Source organism: Mustela putorius, unplaced genomic scaffold (assembly GCF_011764305.1).
Source record: "Mustela putorius furo isolate JIRA1106 unplaced genomic scaffold, ASM1176430v1.1 tig00003909_pilon_pilon_pilon, whole genome shotgun sequence".
Lineage (NCBI taxonomy): Eukaryota > Metazoa > Chordata > Mammalia > Carnivora > Mustelidae > Mustela > Mustela putorius.
This window is the reverse complement of record NW_025422057.1, coordinates 34,859,638-34,880,865: the sequence shown is the minus strand read 5'-3', so window position 1 is coordinate 34,880,865 and position 21,228 is coordinate 34,859,638. Positions and strand designations below refer to the sequence as shown.

Here is a 21,228-nt window from a genome sequence, read left to right as displayed (position 1 = left end):
ACACAGGTGTAAAAGATATTATAGTGTAAGAATGGTAAGATTTGTTGACTGGATGTGAGGAGAGAAAGAGGAATAAAAAGATAACTACATTTCAGTTTCTGAAGCTGATTGACTGATACCTAGTGAGTTACGAAGAGATTGTAGAAGCAAGCCAGGAGGGAGGGAAATCTGTATGCCCAGAGGCATAGGAGCTACATGTGGTTGAACATACCATTATTGAAGAGTAAGGCTCCAGAGGGTCATACCATTGCATGCCAAGCTAAGCAGTTGGAACCAGTTTTCAGAAGCAAGAAAGAATCAGTGAAGGACATTAAAACAAGGAGTAACTACAATAGGGGCACCTGGGTGGTTCAGTCGGTTAAGTGTCCCAACTCTTGATTTTGGCTCACACTCGTGGGATCAAGCCCCACATGGGGCTCTACACTAGGCATTGGAGTCTGCTTGAGATTTTTTTCCTGCCCCTCACCCTCTGTCTGTCTCCCCCTCTTAAAAAAAAAAATTCTACATCAGATTTACTTTTAGAAAAATCTGGCTACAGTTTGGAAGAGAAATTGAAATAAGGGTTGTTTGAATAGTACAGGAAAAAATAATAAAGGCATGGCATTAGCCTTGGAGAAAAAAAAGGTGGATGTGGAAGAGATGTGGAAGTTAGAATTTTTAGAACTGTTAAATTTTGTGCATTTCTACTAGAGGATCACAAAAGCCACTTATTATGTAAATCTCAGTGTAAATTTAAAGTTAATTAAAATTAAATGAACTAAACCTGTAGGGAATCTATAATAATGTAAGCTTCTTCTCACCTCCTCCCCACCCCCTCCCTCATATTGTAGTGATCTGGTACCCTTACACAATGCCTGTTCTTATGGTCATTATGAAGTAACTGAGCTTCTGGTCAAGGTTAGTTCTCTTCTATTTTTCTCAGAATTATATAAAATCTCTTGAAATATATTGAAATATATCATATACCTATTGACTGTTTTTAATGCTTGGAGGGTATAGAGGAGAATGTATAATCGTTCTAAGATGTAGGTGATTGATGGGTCAACATTCAACTGCTTTGAGATTTTTAAGATACCTTAAGATTTTACGTATAAAAATAGCACTGTCATCTTGTGAATACCACTTTAAATGAATCTGTAATTTGTGGCTAACAGTGAAGTTTTAAAATTCTTGAAAATATCAGGAAGCAGTTTGTAGTGATTCAGATATTAGGTTGCAGCAGGCTCATTTGGTCAGCTGCACTTCCCCCAGGATGCTGGGAGGCTCTTGTTTAACCAGCAACTTCCCAGGACTGAAAACAAACTTTTTTCTGCTCCCTGTTAGTTAAAAATACTTCTATTTTTAACTACATATTCTTCAAAGGAGATAGAAGGATGTTACCCATAGCTATTTCCTTTTGTCCCCCAGTCCCTATACATGTATTTGACCACATTCCTTAGGCACCTCTTACTCTGTACCATTCTGCCCCTTTTAATACTTGTCCTCATTCTAGCAGCAGCCATCATGGTAGGATATTTGTTCTCAATGCCTCCATGCTTGATTTTGGCATGTACTACCACAGGATACTTCCCCACAGAAACAACTTTAAAGATTAGATACTCTGAGTATCCCGTAGGCCTTCTTAAATGTATAGGCTGCAACATTACACATCTGCAGCAGTAATGCTTTTCTTACTGTAAAACCGATTCTTGAATTCAACAGAACATTTGGAATATTACTGTAGGTAAAAGTGAAATATGAGGCAGATTGCATTGGGACCTATAGACAATAATGTTTTCCTAAGACCTGATGTTCCATAAATAAGCTTGGCAGGCTGACTAGAGGTCATATGTAAAGAGGTTAGCTAAGGTGAAGTTACAGTTACCAGAGCACTGAAGCTCAGAGGAGTGTCTAGATTAGCCAAGTAGATACAGAATACAGGCAGAAGGTGTAGGGAACACTAAGTCACTTGGCAACCCTTGCTAAACAGTTGGCTAGCAGAAGCTGGCATTTAACTGCAAACATTCTCTTAACTGCTTTTTATGACCTGGACAATGTAGAAATTGTGATGTGCTTGCTTAGAAAGCTAACATGATTTTATGCTAGTAGTAGAAGTATAGTGTCAAAAGCAAATGTAACAACAGATGCAGTATACTTTTCTCAGTCAGACTACATGGAGACTGTTATTCTAGGCACTCAATAATTTCTTTAATGGAGCTTTGAAACTGAAGTATATTTAGCTGAGGGCCATGAGAGTAAAAGGAAATCTAGAAACCATCTGATGAAAAAAATGAGTGAAGGAGCTGAAGGTGTTAAAACTCAAAAAGAAAAACATAAAAGTTGCTTTCAAGTATTGCCAAGAATATTGATCTCTTTTGCTCCAAAGAAGAGCAGTAGATCGAAGTTTAAAATACATATTTAGGGGCACCTGGGTGGCTCAGTGGGTTAAGCCTCTGCCTTCCCCTCAGGTCATGATCTCAGAGTCCTGGGACCAAGCCCCGCATCAGGCGCTCTGCTCAGCAGAGAGCCTGCTTCCCCTCGCCCCGCCTGCCTCTCTGCCTACTTGTGATCTCTGTCAAATAAATAAATAAAATATTTTTTTAAATATATATTTAACTTAATGTAGAAGAGAATTCATAATAAGACAAGTTAATCTAGTAATTATGAAAAGTCATGTTAGTTGAGAATTAGTTTCCCATCATTGAAAGTACTGAAAGATTGAGTAGCTCATTTCCCATCTGCAGGAATGCTTTGGGAAGGGATTATGAGAGATGAGAGATTAAATTAGAATGACTTTTGTGGTCTGTCCAACTCCAGTACCTGGAAATGGCTAAAATTAAAAAGACTGACAATACCAAGTATTAACAAGGATGGGAGAACAGTAGAACTCAAATATTGCTGATGGCAGTGCAAAAATAATAGAGCCACTTTTTAAAAATAATAATAATAAAGCCACTTTAGAGGACTATTTGTCGGGGCACCTGGGTGGCTCAGTGGGTTAAGCCTCTGCCTTCAGCTCAGGTCATGATCTCAGGGTCCTAGGATCGAGCCCCACGCCGGGCTCTCTTCTCAGCAGAGAGCCTGCTTCCCACTCTCTCTCTGCTGCCTGCCTCTCTGCCTGCTTATGATCTTTCTCTGTCAAATAAATAAATAAAATCTTAAAAAAAAAAAGACTATTTGTCAGTTTCTAATAAAAAAGTAAACCTGTATCATCCATCCAGCAATTCCATTCCTAGGGACATAGCATGTATCCATAAAGAGACTTATGGATGAATGTTCATAACACCTTATTAGTAAATAGTAAAATAGTAAATGATAGTAAATAGAATAGTAAAAAATTAGCAATAGTCCAAATGCCCATCAAGAGGATGGTGGATAAGTAAGTTATGGTCCATCAATATAATGGAATGCTGCTCAGCAATAAAAAGTATTGATACAACAACATGAATGGAAACTCAGAAACATTGTATGTGAATGAAGGTAGACACAAAAGTACATACTGAGTTATTCTATTTTTGTAAAGTTCAAGAGCATATAAATCTAATAAATGGTGCTAACAGTCAGAGTGGGGGCATGGATTATCTATAAAAGGAGCATGAGGGAACATTCTAGGGTAATGAAAGTGTACTCTATCTTGAATTGGGTGATGGTATCATGGAGATACAGATAGATAAAGATATATATTTGTCACAACTCTTCAAACTATTCACTTTGAAGAACTGTTTTACTATATGTAAATTATACATCAAAAAAGGGGAAAAACTTAAAAATTAGAAAAGATGCAAGTTAAATCTAAAGCTTCATTCTTAAGCTATTTTTAACAATAAAAGAGTTAAGTAAAGGCCTTATTACATAAGCCTAGCAACCAGCTACTGGTTTTCCATGGGAAAAAAATATATTTCTGAAATAATAGGTTTAAAAAGTGGACTTTGAGGATATAGCCTGGTTAAGCTTGCATGATGTGAAATTACAAAGTACTAATACTGAATTCTCTTAAAAAGTTGAACACTAACTATATGCTTTACCCCCCCCAACAACCCCTCAGCATGGTGCCTGTGTAAATGCAATGGACTTGTGGCAATTCACTCCTCTTCATGAGGCAGCTTCAAAAAACAGGGTTGAAGTATGTTCTCTTCTCCTAAGTTACGGTGCAGATCCAACACTGCTGAATTGTCATAATAAAAGTGCTATAGACTTGGCTCCCACACCGCAGTTAAAAGAAAGATTATCATGTGAGTATAAAATGATGAATGTTCAACTAGGATATTAAGATAGCAACAAACTAAAAATTTGTTCTCATTTGTTTTTAGAAATTTTTAAGTAATGGAAAATTTTCCTTACACATGGGTATCGTTGTTCTTACTAGCATATTTAGTCATCTGGAGGTTTCTACTCATTCTACTTTTAAGATGCTATGAAAAGAAAATATATTTGTACTTGATTTTTCAAGTGAAGTTCAGTGAGATTGTATGCTTTTGAAAAGAGTGAATTTCAGGGTTTTGTTCCTGTATTTGGTGTGAGTTTCTTGTAATCTGCCTTGTCATTTGTAGGATTGCTGTCTTTTAAACATGGACCCCAGATCCTAACCATCTAATATTCTTTGATATTTGGCAGTTCTATGGTTTTCTGTCTATAACTGAAGTAAATGTAGTGAGAAACAGCCACCTAGTTCAGATGTAATATTGCTGTACATAAATAGGAAACTTGTATTAAATTTGTGTTAACTCGGGAACAGTAAAGGAAAATGGGTGGTTCCACAAATCTGATGAATTAAAGAGAAATCTTGAGAAAATACTCTTTCATTTGTTCATCAGTAGTAGGTGGCTCTTGGAAATACTCAGTTTTTGGTTCATCTACCACCATGATGTTAGAGCACGAACCATCTCAGAGCTCTCTGGTCTGGTAATAGATTGCAGTACTCCAGATTCCTACAGACCAAAATAGACCCTGAGTTGGCCATGGGCTAAATCTATGTATACATTTAGGGATGAATTATGTCATAACTAAGGGGGAAACTGGTATAGCACTGTCTCTCTTCTGGGGGGTTATATTTGGAGAATATCTTTAGAGCTTCTATCTAAATATTTTAGTAGATAATTTTGAAAATAATTTCAAAAACACTAAGTATCTTTTATTAGGTAAGTCCCATCAATTTGATAATTCTCATGCAGATCTATATGCTTTTTTTTTTTTCATCTAGATGAGTTTAAAGGCCACTCACTGCTGCAGGCTGCACGGGAAGCTGACGTAACACGAATCAAAAAACATCTCTCTCTGGAAATGGTGAATTTTAAGCATCCTCAAACACATGAAACTGCATTGGTAATGTTTCAGATTAAAGTTTTAAAGATGCAGTAACCAAAAACCTGTTGAGCTAATCATAACGTCCTACTTCTATTGATGATACACAGTAACATAATGTCCTACTAGTAGTAGAATTGTTTTTAAAAATCTATTTTTTAAAAAATTAATGCCTGAACATACATTTTTTTTAAAAGGGCCAAACAGTACAGAAAAATAGATAACCTCACCCCCCCCAAAAGACAATCCTGTTACTCATTTGAGTGTCCTTCCAGAAAAAAAAAAAAAACTTTATTCATATACTGGTGTATGTTATGTGTAGCTTTTTTATTATTGTAATAGTACATATTATTTCCTTATAAAAATTATAAATGCTTGTGATTGAGAATTTCAAACCCACTGAAAGTAATGAAAAATAATCCTGTCATCCATCTAAAAACAGCTTGGTTTTCCTTCCAGTATTGTAATTTTTTTCAAAATTAGTCTGAAGTCTGTATATATACCCTCTGTACTGTGTAAATAAAGTTTCTGTGTGATTTGAGGCTACTTCCCCATTAGAGGTAATAACACTTCTGTTATGTTACTGTAACAAAGCTGTAACAAAGTAGATGAAAATTGGATAGTCTATGGAAAAGCAGTGAGAAAAGAATGGGCGCTAATAGGGATAAAGTGATGGAAGGTAGGAAGGCAATGGTGTAATCGGAGACTACATTAGAAACACCAATTTTTAGAAAGATTTTTATTTATTTATGAGACAGAGAAAGCACGTGAGCATGAGGGATAGGGAGTGGGGATAGGTAGTGGGGGGAGAGGTAGGCTTCCCACTGAGCAGGGAACCCAATGCAGGGCTCAGTCTCAGGATCCCGGGATCGTGACCTTGAACCAAAGGCAACACTTAACCAGTTGAGCCACGCAGGTGCCCCAAATAGCAGTTTAAAAGGAACAAAATCAGTTCTGCTGTATGAATTGCAAAATGTGCTTTGGATGAGGGAAGAGGACCCTAAATAAACCAGTGTGTTTCGGGGCAAATTTAACTCACAGTCTTAGTTACCTAGTATTTTGTAGGTAATTCATTTTCTTGGTTATTGGTTAATTTTCTTTCTTATGCCAGGATGTGAACTGTGTGAAGGTTATGTCAAAACTATCTATAAAACATACTAAGCCTTTTTGCTAATTGAAGTTGTAAAAAAAAATCCAAGTAAAAAAAGAAAAGAAAAGCTTCAGACTAATAAGAAATGCTAGTGCAAATTTAAAATCATAACATTATCAAGATGGTGCAGAGAAATTAAGAAAGACTGAGAAGAAAATTTTCTGGTCTGAAAAACTAATACTGCATATTATCTCCCCTTAAATATTCTGCTATTAAACAACTTATTTTTGTTATTAATCTTAAAATATACTAGGAGTTAAGTGTTGGTAGATAGTTGTGGTACAGGGGCAGTGTCTTCAGGTTTCCAGAGATGATGGGCCCTGCCCCACAATGGGGCACAGAGGAGTAAAATTGCAGTTTTGAAATGGACATGATCAAGGAATCTTGGAAATAAAACATTTCCATTCTGTGTGCTATCCTGATAGATGTCCTGGGATGATTACTCACAACATACCAAAGTAGCTATGTTTACCTGTTAGAAATGGTTTTATTGAGGGCAAAGGAATTATTTTGGTGACAGCAGCCACAGTGAAGAACGAATCTGAGGCAAAGTCATGAAGATCAGATAAGCTTTATAGTTAACAACAGGTTAAAATAAGAACAGGTTTCATATGTACTGTGTATTTAGATGTATAGAACAACTTAGTTTGGCAGTTATCCAGAACTTTTATCCCATGAATTCTCAAGCTTTCGATTTAACTTCATATTTTTACATTGATCTAGTCATTCATGCATTCATGCATCCAGACATTTATTGAACACCTGTTGTAATTATCATCCTCAATATTGGGGAGCAAAGATTTGGGACATGATCATGAGATACATTCTAGGGTTATAACTAGCAAATCCCTACCTTCTGTCTCCTTTCCTCTTTGATATATCATAGATATAGATGCAGCAAACTCCAACTTAGAGTGTATCATCTTCTCCCATTGATTTTGACAAACAAGTAATCCAAGCTCCTTATTCTGTTTGAGCAACTCATTGAGAAAGAAGTAAATACTAATCTTGTCAGCTGTTTGACCTGTGCTGTTACCAGGCAGCATCCAGAGCTGATGAATGTCTTACTACTTGATGTAAAGAAACTCCAACCTTGGGCACCTGGGTGGCTCAGTGGGTTAAGCTGCTGCTTTCGGCTCAGGTCATGATCTCAGGGTCCTGGGATTGAGTCCCGCATTGGGCTCTCTGCTCAGCAGGGAGCTTGCTTCCCTCTGTCTCCCTCTCTGCCTGCCTCTCTGTCTGCTTGTGATCTCTCTCTGTCAAATGGATAAATAAAATCTTTAAAAAAAAAAAAAAAAAAACTCCAACCTTAGGAGTGTTTTATTAATTAAAGTTTTAAAAAGAACATAGAAACCATGCTATGTGGGAATAGCATTTAAAGGAGTGTTCATGATGTTAATTTAAATTTTCATTACATCAGTAGTGGCTTTTTCAAAGATACAGGGTAACTATAAAACTTGATCAGAATATTTAGTTAACATATCTGATAAATAGGATTTGCAGGCTGGGCCAGAATTTGGTAATTGTTGTACATTCTATCCAGTAGAAAGTCTTTGAGTAGCAAAGTCAGGTCAAAAAAACAAAGAGGTTAAATAACTTCTTAGTTCTTGATTAGAAACACAATTGTTCTTAAGTAAAAATTAGTTATGTATAGTCTTTGATTAATGCTGCAATTTAAATTATCTAGCATTGTGCTGCCGCATCTCCATACCCCAAAAGAAAGCAAATATGTGAACTGTTGCTAAGAAAAGGAGCAAACATCAATGAAAAGACTAAAGAGTAAGTCTAGTTTTAGTAATTAAAAATTGACACTTTTTTTTTTTTTTTTGGAAAATACATTGTTGGCTGATTTATTACTTTTTCTTTTTAAGATTCTTGACTCCTCTCCACGTGGCATCTGAGAAAGCTCATAATGACGTTGTTGAAGTAGTGGTGAAACATGAAGCAAAGGTATACTTCCTTTTTGGTAATCTTTGGTAATCCGATGAGTTATTTTCTGTTCAGCAAATGAAACTCCTGGCTTCCTAAACTGCTTACTCTCATAAGTATTACTTTTTTCCTCTTAACTTATACTTTAAAATAGTCTAGTAGATACTTTTCTTTATCTGATTTTTTGCTAGAAAGCCTAAGGAAGGATTTACTCCAAAAAAAAAAAAAAAAATACATGCTTCCTATATATCCTTCCTTCTCCGTTCCTTTTACCCACACCCCACCAGTCGGGTTATCCTTAAGTTCTTTTTCTAACAGAATACTCTTCAGAATATCCTCAGCTAGAGACCCTCTTTTTATGACCAGTCATCTCCAGTCTTTTCTCGCTCATATCTTCTGTTCCTTGGCTACCATGGTAACTCTTGTTGTTTACCTTTGGCCACAGTCTGTCTTACTCTGTTATTTCTATGACTAAACCGAAGGACTTGGAACAGAAGGAAATAAATTATTTAAATAATTTGACTGAAAACAATTCCCCATACTGTGAAGTCAGTATTCTTTAGTTGGCATTTGTATACAAATCATTTTATTCTTGGAATAATTATGTTTTGTTTTGTTTTTTAAGATTTTTATTTATTTGACAGACAGAGATCACAAGTAGGCAGAGAGATAGGCAGAGAGGAAGGGAAGCAGGCTCCCTGCCGAACAGAGCGCCTGATGCAGGGCTTGATCCCAGGACCTTGGGATCATGACCTGACCCGAAGGCAGAGGCTTTAACCCACTGAGCCACCGAGCAGCCCCGAATTGTGTTTTCATCAGGCTAGAAATCATCATTTCTTACCCAGGAACTTTGAAAACTACCACTCAGTAAAAAATACACATGGCATCCCACATTGGAAGAGATGACAGTCACCAAATGCAACAGGTCTTACAGTTTTTAGCCAAGGATTCTTGCCTTTTCCAAACAAAATCTTTAGTAGCAATTCATTACGTAACAAGGAATGGAACTGCTGTGAATGAAGGGAAAAGAAAGGAGTAAGACCCTTAGCCCTTGGGTGACACCCAAGTCTCTTCCCTAAATGTGCTTTGCAGAATAGTTTTCTGATTTGTCCTTCCTTGGTATCCCACTCAAGGAAGCACTTAGAACTCTTTCTACAGCTTTTTCTTTGTGTTTCCTCTCAGTGTCCTCATTTCTTTTTGATACGGGGGGGATTTCTTGATAATGTGTAATCTCAATCTTTCCTATTGTAAATTATTGAATAAAATAAAATTGATTCTGCTCGACTACTTGGCCTATCTTGTCTGTCTGTTCTATAACTTTTCATTGATTGCTTTTTTCATACATGTGGTACATTACTAGAATATCTGAATACATACTAAATGTGAGTCGTGAAACTCCCTCAGACAGTCCTGACTAGTGAGGCCAACCATCCAGGTTTGTCCAGGAACAGAGGGACTTGCAGAAACACAGGACTATTAGTACTGAAACCAGGAAAGTCCCAGGCAAACCAGAAGAAGTTTGTCACCCTGATCTTAACACAAAGTGGTACCCAAATAAAGTTTTCAAGTGGATGTATTTCACATTTCAGTGAGTTTTGGCATGTGAATAAGTAGATTAATTGTCCTCATCGTTTTAGATCAGTTTTCAAGTTCCGTAAGCATGGAGATAAGCAATTTATAATCCAGTTTTGGTTTCTCTGAGAAAGTCTTACTACATTGCTGTTCACATATTCTTCAGTTCCATGAATATGAATTGGACTATGTCTCAGATTACACTGGTGGGGAAGGGTGCGGGTGAAGATGAGATGGGGGAGTTAACATTTTACTTTATTCTTTTTTTTAAGATTTTATTTATTTATTTGAGAGAGAGACATTCAGACAGACAGATGGTGAGAGAGCATGAGGGGGGAGGTCAGAGGGAGAAACAGACTCCATGGAGTGGAGAGCCTGATGTGGGGCTTGATCCCAGGACTCCCGGATCATGACCTGAGCTGAAGGCTCACTTAGCCAACTGAGCTACCCAGGGACCCTTCTTTTTACTGTATTTTATTACATATCCATCAGTTTCTCCTTTATCAACCCATAAATGTATACATACATGTTACATATTTCAAAGTATTTGCAAATTGCTATACACTTCTCCCTAAATATTTCCATATAGGCATCATCTAGAGGTCAGAATTTATTTACAGGTTTTTTGGGAGTGCAGAACTTACATGCAGTGAAATGCTCAAATCTTAAATGTACATCTCCTGAAGTTTGACTAATGTATACACGTGTGTTACCAAAACTCATCAAGGTATAGAAGTTACAGAAGGAGCCCATCCAAGGCAATCGCCACCCCTAGATGCAACAGCCATTTAATTTATTTCCTGTGTAGATTAATTTGCCTGTTCTAGGCCTTCATGTCTATGAAATTGTACAATGCATACTCTTCTATAAGGCTTTCTCCTCTGTATATTTTGGAGATTCGTCCATATACCAATCATTTGTTCCTTTTTATTGCTCAAAAGTATTTTGTTGTGTGTATAGACCATGATGTATTTATCTATAGGGATTATATTTTACATGATAAAAATCGAAGATTAAGCCAGTAGGAATAAATGTTTTAATGCTAATTTAGTCTCCGGCTTTGTTACTGTTGCCTGTCTTGGGGTTAGTCTCCACATTTCTGGACTTTAGAGATCCATTAAAAACATATGGATTAAGCTTTCTTATGCAATGTCTACCTCTAAATGCAGTAAATTATACTAATACTATAATGTCAAACACAACTATTACTCAGATTTACTGTTTTTAATTCAAGAAAGGATCTCTTCTTTTTTTTTTTTTTTTTTTTTTTTTTTTTTAAAGATTTTATTTATTTATTTGTCAGAGATAGAGCGTGAGCGAAAGAAAGCGAGCACAGGCAGACAGAGTGGAAGGCAGAGTCAGAGGGAGAAGCAGGCTCCCCGTGGAGCAAGGAGCCCAATGTGGGACTCGATCCCAGGACGCTGGGATCATGACCTGAGCCGAAGGCAGCTGCTTAACCAACTGAGCCACCCAGGCGTCCCGAAAGGATCTCTTCTGATACCAGATTTCATGAGCTTGTGAATTTATGTTCTAGATTGAAGCAAAAACACTTGTCTTGGCACTGGAAAATAGACTTCATGAGAAAATAATTGGGATTTTTAAATTAGTAGCAAGCATTAAATACATGATTAGATGGTTTTACATTTTGAGGCTTCAGGCTAATTTTAGCTTTTTCTGCATTTGTTAAGGTGAATGCTCTGGATAACCTCGGTCAGACTTCTCTGCACAGAGCTGCACACTGTGGTCATCTGCAAACCTGCCGCCTACTCCTGAGCTATGGGTGCGATCCCAGCATCATATCCCTTCAGGGCTTTACTGCCTTACAGATGGGAAATGAAAATGTGCAGCAGCTTCTTCAAGGTAGTCCATGCTTTCATGAAGTCAGCTTTTCAAAATTATCCTTTCGGTTTTTTCACACAGGGGTGCCTGGCTGGCTCAGTCAGAATAGCATGCAACTCTTGATTTCATGGTTGTGAGTTTGAGCCCCACTTCGGGTGTAGAGATGCTTAAATACATAAAACTTCAAAAATAAAAATAAATTTTGTCACATACTATGTAGAAGTTGGTAATAAAAAGAAAATGTGGAGTATTTGGCTATTACTTCTTAATTCATTATACTCAGTGTTCCAGATGTCATTAAGTCTTACTGTGATTTTGTTCCAGAAGCATTATCTGCTCAATTTCTCTTAATAGTTGACGCTTAAGTTTGTATCTAGAAAGTGTTTAAGATGTAATAGTTGCTTTTTTTTTAAGACAGGAAAACACAAAAAGGTAGCTCAGTTGAGCATCCATAATGATAAGTAATACTCGATAAAGACTGGCCCTGCCTCTTCACGGTTTCTTTAGGTCCTTTATATTATGAGGCATGTAGAGTTTTTGTACAAGGTAATCCATTATGTGACTTACTAAAACATTTAACTATTGAATATGAGCATATTTATTATATTTTTAAATATTTTAGATCAAGTATCTATACATTTTGCATAGGTTATACATTTCACCCTAGAAATCTGGTCTAATTTTAAAGTGACTTTGGTACCTGAAAACTCAAATGAGAAGAAATATAACAGATCAAGCCTCCTGTATCTTTAACAGTCATCTTTGATGGTCATTATGCCTATGATCTAGAAACTACCTTTTGAGAAAAACACTGAATAGGTGAAGGCAGATTGACAAAACAACCTGGGAACTGCCAAAACTGAACTAAACTACAAGACTTTCAGGATTCCCTTTAGTTCCTCATGTACTGCACATTTGTTTCAGTGTCAGTTTTGGGGTGTCAGTGTTAATCCTATTCAGTTGCCTTGTGATGGACATTTACTAGTTTGTGCTAAGTGTGATTTCTTAACCTTTCCTCCTAGTGTTAGAGCACAAGCAGGGGGAGCAGCAGAGGGAGAGGGAGAAGCAGGCTCTCCGCTGAGCAGAGAGCCCAAAACAGAACTTGATCCCAGGATTGTGGGATTGTGACCTGAGCTGAAGGCAGGCTCTTAACTGACTGAGCTACCCAAGCATGCCCTCCACCTAGTTTCTTAGAGTAAATTGTTGAAGTAGAATTTCCACGTCAACGGATTAACATGTAATTGTTAAGTCATCTTTTAGAAAGGTGGTTAAGTACCATTTTATACTCCTGCTAACAGCATATGACAAGACCTGTTTGTCAGAACTGGGTATTCTGATTTCTTAATCTTTGCGTTGGTGAATGTGTGTGTATGAACTTGAGAAGTAATAGATCCTTTTTTTTTTTTTTTAAACATGAAGTATAGAAATACTGTCCGTGTAGCTCCCCCATTTCCTCTTTGACCACTAATGGATGCAAAAGAAAAACCCAGGATCTCATTATTTTAATTTGCATTTTTAAGATACATATTGCAGTATTTGTCCCATTTTTTATTTGCCTTATAACTTTGTTTAATGTTATATTATTGCTTGACATATTGTTCCAAATCAATATTGGTTCTGCCTTCAGTGTAGTTACTCTGAGATGCTTTTTTATTCCAAGTATATAAAAATATTCACTTACATTTTCTTTTAGTATTTTTAAATTTTAATTTTTTTACCCTTAAGTCTTTAATCCATTGGAGTTTGTTTTGTTCTAAGATACAAAGGTACATGTTTGCTTCCTTTCCTGTGAAATTTTAAATGAGCTATGAAACAGAATTTCAGACCTGAAAATGACTTGAGTTATCTTCTAGTCCGTCTTTTCTCTTTTTAGAACTGAAAAAATCTGAGGCCCCTTGACCCAGTTCACATAGCTAGTTAAGGGCAGAACCATGGTTAGGTCTCTGGCTATTGGTCTCCTAATTTAAAACTTTTCCACCATCCAGTGGCGTTGGTTGTAGAACATGCCAATTTGATAAGTAATGGATCCTTTTTTTTTCTTTCATCTGTTTTATATTCCATTATATTGTTTTAATCATTTATTATTCACATTTCCATACATTTTGCTTACTTATATGTATATACATGAAATGTTTCCTCCCAGAAAAACTTCTTTTTGTCTCACAAAAATTTTTAAGTCTTTCTGGTTTTCCTCTACTACCATGGAGATTTAGTATATAACCTACCAAACTATAAGAGAACTTTAAGATAAATGCCTCTCTTAAAGCTTAGTCCTGCCTTCTCTGTAGGAGTTTTAATCACTCTTTCCTTCTCTCTTTTTAGAAGGCATCCCATTAGGTAATTCAGAAGCAGACAGACAATTGCTGGAAGCTGCAAAGGCTGGCGATGTAGAAACTGTAAAAGTAAGATATGATCTTGCGTTTTTGTTAATTTTAGATTTTTATTTGCAGTGTTTAATAATCTGTATTGTTGTAATGAAGAGCCTAGTTACTTATATGTGCCTTGTTTTAAAAGGTTAATAATGATACTCTAGTTCTCCACAAGTGAGAATCTTTGTTAGCAAAGAAACTTTTCACATGCATCTCAGTAAATACCTGACAATCACAGATTTAAATAAAGGGCATGTTTATGGAAATAAATTTCATTTAAAGAACCGATTTGTCCCTTTAAAAGAATAAGATATCAAATTATTGTCATTTATTTACATATGACGCGTACAACAGGAAGGGACCAAGAACTACTAAACAGTGTGTCACTGTGTCAGTGTATTTCTTCTGGTTTCATTTCTTTGCCCTCTCTACCACTGTGTTGCCATTTTTCAGAGCCATTGTCTCCTAATAATCTTCAGTTCATCTAGCCAACTTCAGCTCTTACATGGCCCATCTCCCATGGTTGTCCTCCATAGAATAACCCTTCCTCAGATTTTCCTTTACTTTTTACCATAGAGTCATATGTAGTGTTTTAATGCTTGTACCAGATATTTCTGTTACCTACAGAAGTTGTATATCCCAGTAAATAACTCAGAAGCTTTACATTTTGAAAGAGCAAGACTACTTTTCCATTAAACCAATATAGATTAAAAAATTAACATGTTTTATGAATGAAATAATTGAGTAATGCACTGGGGTTTTGGGGTTTGGGGGTTTTTTCTACTTTATTCTAATGTTACTTTTAATTCCCAAAGCTATCAGGGAGAAAAAATCTTTGTTATATTCCCCCCAACCCTGCCCCCCTTACTCCTAGACTTTTTCAAAAACAGTGCTCATCCTATTTAAGGGAACAATGACATGCAATAAGTTTTATAAAAATCTGAATTTATAAATTTGTGACGGAAGTAGCTACATGAAGAAGTTTCACTGTTATTTTTGTTTGGTGTCCTCAGTCCTGAACAGACAAATGACATAAAGTCAATTTTAGATTCTCAGAGAAAGAAATACGTTGGTCTCATCTGAACTTGAGCTTTGAGGAAACACATCACTATCCTTTTAAATAAAGAGATTTCAGGAAGTTGATTTAAAAGTCAGTGTGATCTTTTCTGTTTTATCTCTGTAGATAGTACAGTCATCTCCAAGTAATTTAAGATTTTATTTTTTAATAATTTCATTTTTCAAAAAAAAAACATTATAATGGAATCTTATTGTTTGACATGTTTTATATTTATATTTTCATTCCCTTAAGTGGAAGGTTAATAAGATACTAGAAAGAGAATTTGGTTTCTATTACCAAGTATTACTGACTTGTGGAAAAACAAGTCACTTAAGTTAAAAGAAATGAGTTGCTTTTTTTTTTTCCTGGAAAATTGATTTAAAAATTAAAGGCAATTAGTTAAAGGTCAACTAGCTGATTTTTTTGTTGAGGGGGTAAAATTTTCAAATGTTCATGTGCTTACATATGTTAAAGAGCATAAAGCTATATTCAGTATATATAATATTGGCAAGACTTTGTTTTCATAAAGATAAAAGGAGTCCAGGGGCGCCTGCGAGGCTCAGTGGGTTAAAGCCTTTGCCTTTGGCTCAGGTCATGTCGAGCCCACATCAGGTTCTCTACTCAGCAGGGACCCTGCTTCTCTTCCTCTCTCTCTGCCTACTGTGATCTTTGTCTGTCAAATAAATAAATAGAATCTTTTAAAAAAAAGATAAAAGGAGTCTAGAGGAAGAAATAGATAAAGAGAAGAGCTGAGGGCAGGAATTGGGACTTACAGAACAAAATAATGCCCAGTAATGGATTGAAGAAGCCCATCCTTTCTCTCTTCATTCTCTGTGTAAGTATCTGGCCATCTTCACTTACCCCTACTTTTAAAATCACTTGGTGGCGGGGCACCTGGCTGGCCCAGTTGGTGGGGCAGATGACTCTTGATTTCAGGGTTGTGGTTTCAAGCCCCACCTTGGGTGTGATTGCCCAAAAATAAAATCTTAAAAAAAAAAAATTTCACTTGATAGTAGTTTATCTTCACAACCTTTGTAGCTGTTACCTATCTATAGACAGGAGGCTTGGTGTGAATTACTGGGACAGTAACATCTGCGTATTACCCAGTGAACACTTAATTATGTGATGTTTAGTGGAGATCCATCAGGCTAGATACTTCTTACTAAGTATTAGAAAACTTGTCTCTGAGTACACAGAACTAAACTGAGAAGTGGGGAGTAAAGTGAGTAGTGAAAACTACCCAACCTAGTAGCTCTTGGCACATGTATGAAAAATATTCATTCCTTGGGCACCTGGGTGGCTGAGTAGGTTAAGTGACTGCCTTCAGCTCAGGTCATGATCCCTGAGTCTGGTGATCAGATCAAGTGAGTCCCAGATTGGCCTCCCTGCTCAGCATGGAGTCTGCTGCTCCTTCTGACCCTCTCCCCTTTCATGTGCACACATGCTCTCTCTCATTCTTTCTCTCAAATAAATAAAATCTTTAAAAAAAAAAAAAAAACCTCATTCCTACCTAGAGCCCTTCTTCAAAGCCATAAAATACTATCTGAAATGGGACCTTGAGTCCATATACCTAACAGCCTCTTGTTTGGGAAGCATAAGAAAGCTTTATCAGTCCAGTAATTAAAACCCTTGAGGTTAAACCCACAGATCTCTTCCTCCATTGATTTATTATGCTTAGGGTATCCCTAAGGGATAGGGTATGATAGAATAGTAAAAAGTCTTTTTTTTTTTTTCTAAGATTTTATTTATTTATTTGACAGACAGAGATCAAAAGTAGGCAGAGACACAGGCAGAGAGGAGGCAGAGAGGAGGAAGCAGGCCCCCTGCTGAGCAGAGATCCTGATGCGGGCTCGATCCCAGGACCCTGAGATCATGACCTGAGCCGAAGGCAGAGGATTAACCCACTGAGCCACCCAGGCGCCCCGTAAAAAGTCTTTCTAATATGGATAGTCCTTAAACTTTTTTTGAGCACCATGATTTATTATTTATGTTTCTTTCTTTCCCCAAACATTTGTATTTTTCATACAAGCATGAATAAAAGTGTTACTCTTAAAGCTTTTCTCAGCCAGTCTTCCTCATCTAGACCACAGAACACAAAGAAGTATTTTACTATTTTTTTAGTTTTCCCAAGGATCATAAGTCTAGTTCTTGATTATGAGCATTACCTAGGAACTTGTTAGAAATGCAGATTTTCAAAAAAAAAATGAAAAGAAATGCAAGTTCTCAGGCCCCGCCCCAGACACACTAAATTGGAAAATCTGGAGGCAGGACCCAGTGCACAGGAACATTTGAGAACTGCTGATGTAGAGCAGAACTTTTTAAACTTTAAGGTGCTTACAGATCATCTAGGAACCTTGTTAAAATGCAGATTCTGACTCAGTAGATGGGGTTCTGAGATTCTGCATTCTTAACAAACCCCAGGACCAGCTTACCTCTACTTGTATTTGTCACAAAATGGAAGTTAGGATTGCCAATAATTGGTGCTTTAGATTACCTTTACGTAAATAGTAGTAGTAGTAATGGTAAAATTTACCCACTAGCTTTAGCAAAAGGTGATACATAGATAAGAGGACCACAGGGATTCCCAATAAACGACAGGGTGAACTAAGAATAAGTAATTTCTAAGAATACTGTTTTAATGAGACAAGAAATTCAGTCAGACGTTTGAAATTTCTACTAAATGAATGAAAACCTATCAGAATATATAGTGTCACATGTATACTGTGTTCCATCCTGCAGAAACTGTGTACTGTCCAGAGTGTCAACTGCAGAGACATTGAAGGGCGTCAGTCTACGCCGCTACATTTCGCAGCTGGCTACAACAGGGTGTCTGTGGTGGAGTACCTGCTGCAGCACGGAGCCGACGTGCATGCCAAAGACAAAGGGCAAGTACCAGTGATTGCCATGGCCCCTTTTCCTTCATCTGACCTTCTTAGGAAAATCTGGGAAACATTTTTTTAATAATTTTATGGTAGTTGTGGCTCTTTTGTTTTCGGGCAGGTCTGTTACCTAACACTGGCTTAAATGTCACTTCTTGGTTTCAGTTAACACTTTATGATGATTAGCCTTTATATAGACTTAGTGCATCATGCCTTATAATCTTATAATAACTAAGGAGATTAGTGTGATTGGTTTTCAATATAATAAATTTTTTCAGTTTGCACTGAGGAGATTCGAATTCTTCCAGTTTATCTTAAAATTATTTTTCTTTAAAGATAGACAATTCTTGGAGTCCCTGGGTAGCTTAGTTGGTTAAGCAGCTGACTCTTGGTTTCAGCTCAGGTCATGATCTGGGGGTCGGGGAATTAAGCTCCACTCAGAGTCTGCTTGAGATTTTTCTCTCTCCCTACAACCTCCTTCTCTAACCCCCCTACCCCACCACCCCTCCGGCTCCCGTATGTGCTTGCTCTCTAAATAAATAAATAAATAAAATCTTTAAAATATACCTCAATTCTAGATCGAGTCTATAGGTGTTTGTTATGTTCTCTACAATTTAAAATATCTTTCAGGCAGCCCTCTCAGGTCCCCTCCCTCTTCCGGAGCTTTGTACTATCATTTTACTATTGCTCCCACCAAAAAGAAAAAGAGAAAAATGTTTATATTTTTAAAATTTCCTCCCCACACCCTCCAAAAATAATTCCATTTCTGTTTCAGTAAATTTAGGTTCTATAAAATACAAGCAGTGTGATTTCTTACGCAGCTGAAGAAATTTGTCAGCTATATGCAGTTATCTAAATTAAACATATCTTTGTGGTGCATTGCTTATGTAATTTTTCATTTCAGAGGACTTGTACCTTTGCACAATGCATGTTCTTACGGACATTATGAAGTTGCAGAACTTCTTGTTAAGCATGGAGCAGTAGTTAATGTAGCTGATTTATGGAAATTTACACCTTTACATGAAGCTGCAGCAAAAGGAAAATACGAAATTTGCAAACTCCTGCTCCAGGTATATTTATGTACTTACTGTGGACCTGATTTATTACTAGATGTTTATTATATTTCTAATAACTTTCAATATAAACTTAAACTGGTAAAGGGGTATGAAGCAAAGCTATATAATTCTCAATTTAGATTTCAGAATAAATGCCATGAACACTTTATTTTACTCTATGGGGATGTTTACCACACATAGATTTATTATTGTATAAAGCCAGCTATCATCAAGTAACAGTTACCTGATTATTATCCTAATTTTTCCTATATACTTCTTTAACCTCAAAATATTTGATAGATTATGTAATTTATAAGCCAGATTTAATTTGGCACCGATAAAATTGATAGTACTGGTTTAATTCAGGTATCCATGTAGATATTTTACAGTAAAAACAAAAGTTAGGGTACTTGGCTCACTTAGTCAGTAGCTCATGCAACTCTTGATCTTGGGGTCATGAGTGCAAGCCAACATTGGGCATAGTGCTTTCTTAATAAGAAATACATTAAATTTTTTTTTAAAAAGAAATAGCTAAATTTATACTTTATCTCAGGGATTATGAAAATAAGTTGTTCATGAAATTCTGCCTTATTTTGAATGTAGTTTAAATTTTTACTGAATTGCATTATAGGGGCTCCTGGCTGGCTCAGTGGGTAGAACATGCAATGCTTGATCTCAGGATCATGAGTTCAAGGCCCACACTGGGAATGGAGCCTACTTTAAGATAGAAGAATAATAATGATAATAAATAAGTTGCATTATAAAAGCCCAGTAATGTTTAACTGCCTCTGTATTCTTTTTATTATAATTTTCTATGTACTATATTAAATACAACAAACATGTTAACCTTTAAGGTAGCGTCTCCCAGTATAAAATAGGGTTGTTTGCTATAGTTCCATTAACTATTTTCTCATAGACTAAGGGCAATCTTAAGCCAGTTCCTCTTTGTTTTTCGCATACGCAGCATGGTGCAGACCCTACAAAGAAAAACAGGGATGGAAATACCCCTTTGGATCTTGTTAAAGATGGAGATACGGATATCCAAGATCTACTTAGGGGAGATGCAGCTTTGTTAGATGCTGCCAAGAAGGGTTGTTTGGCCAGAGTAAAGAAGTTGTCTTCTCCTGATAATGTAAATTGCCGTGATACCCAAGGCCGACATTCAACCCCTTTACATTTAGCAGGTAAGTGATCGAAGTTTCACAGGTTTAAGCTCAACATCTGAGGTTCATTTTACCAGAGTAAAATATTTCCTGAAAGTAAACTGAGAAGATGCAGTTCAAATATTTCCTAATGCTACCATTACACCTGAGTGTGTTCATAGAGGCCAGCTATGTTTCGTGTTCACTTTAGTACTGGTGCATTGCCACAGTAAGAACAATGGAAGGAGAATCTGCCAGTCACTGTAGTGCTTTAGAATCTCTATTCCAGTCACCATAGTTTTAAATCCTTTTTCCTTGAGTGAGTTTTGGCCATAGAAACTTGAAAAATCAGCGTGCTTCGGCGAGCCTTCCTCATGGAAAGTTAAAGCTTTCCATTCTTCTGATGACAGCCATTCATTAAAGCTGAAAAAAAATCTTAAGGCTTTCAAAGGTCACATAAACCTATTGCCAGAATTGTTAATATTAATTCATTAGGTCTGCTGTAACAAGGTACCACAGACCGGGTGACTTAACAGAAGATTCTTTTCTCCCAGTTGTTGGAGATAAAGGCATTGGCAGCATTGGTTTCTCCTGATGCCTCTCTTCTCGGCCTGCAGATGGCTACCTTCTAACTGTATCGTGACTTGGCCTTTTGTCAAAGTTGTATGCACGTGTTTCGTGTCTCTCACTGTTCGTCCTAATCTTTTATAAGGGCACCAGTCAGATGCGATTAGGACCTTCACTAACAGTCTCATTTTAACTTTATTACCTCTTTAAAGATTTTATCTCCTATTACAAAGTCACATGCTAAAATAGTGACAGCCAATATAAGAATTTGGGAAACAATTGAGTACATAACATTTTTATAAGTTTCACTCGTGAAATTGACACAGTGCACCTTTTTTTTTTTTTCCCCAGTGCAAATGCACAGCATTTCAGTTCAATTTCTTTAGCTG

The 21,228-nt window shown here is 36.7% G+C and overlaps 1 protein-coding gene across 2 annotated transcripts in view; it reads left to right on the top strand.

The window, feature by feature from the left end:
• The window catches only part of TNKS2 (tankyrase 2), a 69,025-nt gene that overhangs the window by 22,923 nt on the left and 24,874 nt on the right, over positions 1 to 21,228 (top strand). For both annotated transcript variants that reach the window (XR_006603276.1, XM_045069017.1), the window contains exons 7-16: positions 831 to 897; positions 4,025 to 4,211; positions 5,180 to 5,301; positions 8,118 to 8,209; positions 8,302 to 8,380; positions 11,620 to 11,791; positions 14,093 to 14,172; positions 17,936 to 18,081; positions 18,980 to 19,145; positions 20,095 to 20,314. Coding sequence is in view for 1 of the 2 variants with exons in the window: in XM_045069017.1 (XP_044924952.1) it covers positions 831 to 897; positions 4,025 to 4,211; positions 5,180 to 5,301; positions 8,118 to 8,209; positions 8,302 to 8,380; positions 11,620 to 11,791; positions 14,093 to 14,172; positions 17,936 to 18,081; positions 18,980 to 19,145; positions 20,095 to 20,314 (1,331 nt within the window). In the remaining variant the exon portion in view is untranslated. The remainder of the gene's footprint in view (positions 1 to 830; positions 898 to 4,024; positions 4,212 to 5,179; positions 5,302 to 8,117; positions 8,210 to 8,301; positions 8,381 to 11,619; positions 11,792 to 14,092; positions 14,173 to 17,935; positions 18,082 to 18,979; positions 19,146 to 20,094; positions 20,315 to 21,228) is intronic.